The sequence below is a fragment of the Adiantum capillus-veneris genome, chromosome 13 (genome assembly GCF_014529385.1).
Source record: "Adiantum capillus-veneris isolate H3 chromosome 13, ASM1452938v2, whole genome shotgun sequence".
NCBI classification, from domain to species: Eukaryota; Viridiplantae; Streptophyta; class Polypodiopsida; order Polypodiales; family Pteridaceae; genus Adiantum; species Adiantum capillus-veneris.
In genome coordinates this window covers 37,374,263-37,379,831 of record NC_140943.1, presented here as the reverse complement: position 1 = coordinate 37,379,831, position 5,569 = coordinate 37,374,263, and the positions used below count along the sequence as shown (strand labels likewise).

Here is a 5,569-nt window from a genome sequence, read left to right as displayed (position 1 = left end):
CTCCCAACTATGCCTTGAACTTCACAATTATGCCACAATCGGCATAGTTACAAACAGTAGGCATAGTGACTCATTTAATGCTCCTTTTTGTGTGTGACCAAGAATGAGGCTTATAGGCTATAGTCACGTGAGGCTTAGTTTCCTCTGACCCACTTTGACGGCGAACAACTTTCCACCGGCATAGTTCTGTAACTATGCCAAAAAAGGCATAGTTACAAAACTATATCGGTCCATTACCGGCCATCCCATGAATCTCTCTCTTGTATTCACTTTGCTTTCCCTCTTTCTACCTACTGCTCACTGTGACGCCCTCAGCCCCTCTGAGACGATGTCGCAGGCCTACATAAGATAACCAAGCATGAGTGACCATAGCTTTAGTTATTTGTTCACATAACTGATAACTAAGCCTAGCTTGACCATAGCCTTACTAGTTTCTCTTCATTTAAAGTATCAAATAAAGATGACAGATGTAACATTACTAGCTCTCTATCGAATGTACTGTCCAATGCTGTAGGGAAGGGAGCCGTTATGAGAAAAGATCCTAGCCGTGGGTGAGATTGATCGGACGATCGACACTCGGTTACTGTTGGCAAAATGTATCCGTTAAGGGACCGTCTGAGAAAACCGCGAGCATGCAAATTCGCAAACCAAGCTCGGCAACCACGACTAGCTCCGTCAAGCGCCAGTTGCTCCTGCTAACCTAATCATCATCATCAACTTCCTCTCATCAGAGTTCTACCGCACCCTCCCCCCGACAGGGCACCTGCTTCAGGTCTCGTCCGTACTCCTTTGTCGAGCTCGCCATTGGACCTTCTGCGATCGTTGCAGCGTACGTTCGGGCAATTGGGTTACTCTTCTTTGACTTTCCTGCCCACAACGTCTGCTGCTATCGTGAGATGTAGATTAGGGATCTCGAACGTGGGCAATTCTGTATCAATTCGGCAAGATCAAGCTGCTTGGCTTCGGGTTATTGCATTTGAAAGGAAAGTTGGCAGGTAAATAAAGGAGAGGTAGCAAAATTGAGTGCTGCCATTGAAATTAACCATAAAGATCAACTGTGATCTCACGATCGCACGGCATGTATGAAAGACGGGTAAGCTATCGTTTGCCATTACATACATTATCTGCAGAGTATCATCAAAGATTCATGTACTCTTGTTGCTAGCAAATATTTCTGTGCTCATTTCTTTTCTTTTGATATGTAGCGTCTGCGGGCGGCTGCACAGACTCTTCAAAATGAGAACACCCATCAAGCGCAGGCTAAGACCCATTTGATGAACAAAGGTGAATAATTAAATGAGAATCGATCATTTTTTCCTTAATTGGAGACAACTAATTCAGTTGTGGAGGATATTAGCACCTACAGACCCATATTTAAATTTGAGGCAGAAATTTGGCATGCTGGCTAGGGTGGCTGCAAATCTCATTGGTGGGCAGATTATGGATTATGCTGTTTTTTCCTGTGTGGTGCAGGGGTCCCTCATGCTCAGAAGAGCGACAACATGAAAGGCCAAGTCCTTGCTGTGAACAACAGACGGGCTCTTGGAGAGATAGGAAACCTAGTTGGTGCTCTCTCTGCTCGTTGTACCGTGAGCAAGGATGGCCTGCCACAACAGCAAGAGTAATAATCTTGCTAGCTTTGTTGATGTGGATGCAATTAGTAGAGATCTTGTTTACATGCTTCCCATCGAGATATTGAGATTTGTTTGCATGCTTTCCCATTGAGATATTGAGATGAGATTCTTACCTTTATTTGTTGTCAGAAATCTTACAAAGAGCACCGCTGTTGACCTCAATGCAAAAGCTGAGCGTCCCATCACAAGGTTTTTGTCTGAGTGTTTCAGTAGTTTTGATCACCATGTTGTGTGGATTAGCTGAATTTTCCCATTGACAGAAAATTTGGGGCGAACTTAGCCAGTAATGTGCAGCTGCCACATTCTCATTTAGTGGTAAGAAGACCAGATGCTCCAGGACTTTTTGTCCACATCTTGCACATTTTAACACTCTTTAACAGTAATATTTTACTTTGAATATTTTGCAGCCTGGACTTCACCCTCTGGAGGACACTGGAATTGGGTCCCATCTTCCCCACAACGATGCACCACTCTCATGGCGCTCAAAGCAAAGACGTACCATGGGGCAACCAGCCGCCCGCTCAAGGCTCTCTTTCACGGGCTCAAACCAACCAGCAGTGGAACATATAAGTGCAGAATTGCCTCCTACTTATGCACAGCACCGTATGCTATACAGAGCTCCTGCAAACAATGGAAATTTGATGCCTGCGGTGAAGAAGAGGCAGACACTGACAGCAATTCTTACAGCACGAAGTGAGGTCAGCCTTGCTCTCTGGTTATTACTATCTATTTAAGTCTTAAGCTGCAGCATCGATGCAGAAAACAGGGAGTGCAACGAGAGTATAATGTTGATTGGCTTGTAATTGGTATTGACAGGCAGCATGCGGAGGGTTTGAGGTGGAGATGGAAGAAGCAGAAGAACCGCTGCCAAACATAGACATACATGATGTTGGAAACCAGTTGGCAGTACTGGACTATGTGGAAGACATCTACTCTTTTTACAGAAAAGCAGAGGTAATTTAGTTGCTATTCTGACAAAAACTTTGCCACATGCATCAGCAAGGGTCTGAACAAGGATAATCATATGTGACTTATGGCTGGTCAACAGATACAGAGCTGTGTATCACCCGAATATATGGCCCGTCAGTCTGATATCAATGAGAAAATGAGGGCGATTTTAAATGATTGGCTGATTGAAGTGAGTGCTTCTGCCATATGGCCTCCTGAATTGCAGGTTCTAAGCATGACAGCCAGCGACTAAAAGGATGCAATGACTGTGCAGGTGCATCTCAAATTCAAGTTAATGCCTGAAACCCTGTACTTGACCATCAACCTTATCGACCGATTTCTGGCTTGTAATCTTGTGATGCGCAAGAACTTGCAACTTGTGGGTGTTACTGCCATGCTGTTGGCATGCAAGTATGAAGAGATTTGGGCTCCTGAGATTAAAGACTTTGTTAAAATCTGCGACAAGGCATACACAAGAGAGCAGCTTCTTGAAATGGTAAGCAATGCATTGCCCCTGCCCGTGTATGATTTGGTACGCTGCTTCTATTCCTCACGTGTTTGGGTTTTTGTGTTTAACAGGAGAAACTGATGTTGAACAAGCTCAAGTTCAACCTTACCGTTCCTACTCCATATGTGTTCTTGGTCCGCTTCCTTAAGGCTGCCAGTTCAGACACTCAAGTGAGTTATTGCAGAAGTTATAATATGATTAGGCACCTTGGTTACACTGATTCAGCACATTGCCTATGCCTACATAGCTGGCATACACATGTACTTTCCTAGTTATGACAGACGGCCACAAGATAAATGAAAATTTTAACCATATTGACAAGTGATTGCTTTACTCGATCCTGTGCTGAAAAATTTAACTTGTAATGCAGCTGGAGATGCTGGCGTTTTTCTTGACAGAACTCTGTCTGCCAGAATACAGCATGATCAAATACTGCCCATCTCTTCTTGCAGCCGCTGCTGTTTACACAGCCCAGCTAACAATTGGGCGGTCACCACGGTGGAGTACAATTCTTCAGCGTCACTCCGGATACACAGAGATGCACCTACGGTAAGAAGCAGTAAAATCTGCATTGCAAAGGTTATGGTACTGTTTTATGATACGTTGATACAGCCTAAAGGCTTTAATAAAAACAAGGAAACAGCATATTTGGATATATATGTCTGCATTGAACTTTTGATTTGGCACAGAAATGCTATGTTTGTGCTTGCACTGAATTTTGATTTACTCAGATACAATCATATAATGATAGAAGGATGGATATAAGGAAGATATGTGTGTGCTTGCATTAGACTCCTTTTTCACTCAGCATATAAGAACAAGGATGCAAGGTTATAAGGAATGCACTTTGTATGTGCAGGGATTGCTCTGTGCAAATGGTGGGCTTCCATAAATCAGCGGGTGTTATTCCTCTCACCGCAGTGTACAAGAAGTACGCCAATGCAAAGTTCTGCTCAGTGGCCGTTCTAGAGCCAGCAGCTCTCTCTTAAACAAACTGACCATTAACCAACTCTCTAACCAGTTTTGGGTCTCCTCAAGCTCCTAGAGATTAGAATCGATTCATTTCATTCTTTCTAACATGACATAGTTTTGAGCAACACACACATACCACATCCCACACATATGGCCCATCAAAGCCGCAAATAGCTGCCATTTTTTAAGTACATATGGGCAATCCAGCTCTGGAATTGTTCTCAATAAAAATTGGCAAAATGCCATTTGTTTTTGGTGCATGCATGTCACAAACATTCAGTCATTTCACCCTCAAATAAAGGGAAATGCAGCAATGCAGCAAGTCATGCACACCAGCATATTTGTATTTGATTAAATGAATGGGAAAAGCACAGCTTCCTCGAGGACTTCATGGCCATAGCCAGCCGAATTGGAGTGCAAAGAAATGAGTGGATAGTGTGTTTTCATAGAGAACATATACAAGGGACAGTTATTTTTCCTTTAGCAAGGCATTGGTTATTTTTGGCTAGTCATTTTGGTGGGAGCTGAACTAATGAAGTACAAGTTATTTTGATATCACTCTCCCTCGGATCTCAACAGTTGGGCAGGAGGACAAGGCACCCTTTTGAAAGTCTCTCTCTCTCTCTCTCTCTCTCTCTCTCTCTCTCTCTCTCTCTTGAATAACAGGTCTTGAGTTCAACTCTCCTCGTCGGATAGATCTTTAAGGTCTCTTGGGATAGTTTCCGACAACGTTAAAACAATCTTCTTCTTCTTCTCTCTCTCTTCCACCCATTATACAAGGATTCACAAGGATAAATAAAACACACTCATGAATGCCTTCTATTTAGTAAAGCTTGGCAAACAGAAATATAAAGGGTATTAGCTAGTTAGCTTGGTACCAACCTCTCTGTCCATATTATGGACTTCCTTCCTCCAAAGTTCATGACACCCACGAGGCATGTATGGCCAGCATCAATATTCTGGCCTCACCTCAAGTTGCACCTTATCTCTACCATTACAAGTGCTCCCCCCATGTAAATAGGGCATTGGCACTTTTGCAATTCTTGGGCCCTTTTAAAAGCCTGTAATGCTTATTCTATAAGCCCTTCATTTTTGAAAGGCCCTCAAGCAGCCCTATGAGCATGCATTTTCTTATTAGAAGGCTATTATCACCTTTTAGGATACTCTATTTTATAGATCCCTAGAATTATGCCTGGCCATTCAAGCAAAGCGTAGCTTATCTAAAACTTTCAAGAGTGCTCCACTTCTCCACTTTAGGTTAATGCCTACTACTACATAGTTTTTGTGTTTTCCTGTGGATGTATGGCACAGCTAATTCCCATATTTAATGGCCCAAGAGCTATAAACTACAACTTTGCTTCGATTTGCTAGGCATAAAATTCTAGAGAGCTCTCCTAACTCTTAAGAAAACATCTCAAGGAGCCCTTTGGTATTCAAGAAAAGCAACATTGGTTCACTCTCTACTTCAAATCTTAAGTCAATGTTCACTCTCTACTTCAAATCTTAA

The 5,569-nt window shown here is 42.8% G+C and overlaps 1 protein-coding gene across 1 annotated transcript; it reads left to right on the top strand.

The window, feature by feature from the left end:
* The first annotated feature begins 600 nt into the window (after positions 1–600).
* LOC147443827 (G2/mitotic-specific cyclin-2-like) lies at positions 601–4,445 on the top strand. The gene is made up of 12 exons (XM_086526624.1): positions 601–1,093; positions 1,206–1,284; positions 1,474–1,621; positions 1,764–1,823; positions 1,895–1,949; positions 2,042–2,332; positions 2,451–2,588; positions 2,683–2,772; positions 2,857–3,078; positions 3,162–3,260; positions 3,461–3,639; positions 3,950–4,445. The coding sequence occupies exons 1-12, from the start codon at positions 1,079–1,081 to the stop codon at positions 4,077–4,079; spliced, it is 1,506 nt and encodes a 501-aa protein (XP_086382750.1). The 5' UTR covers positions 601–1,078; the 3' UTR covers positions 4,080–4,445.
* The last annotated feature ends 1,124 nt before the right edge of the window (positions 4,446–5,569 follow it).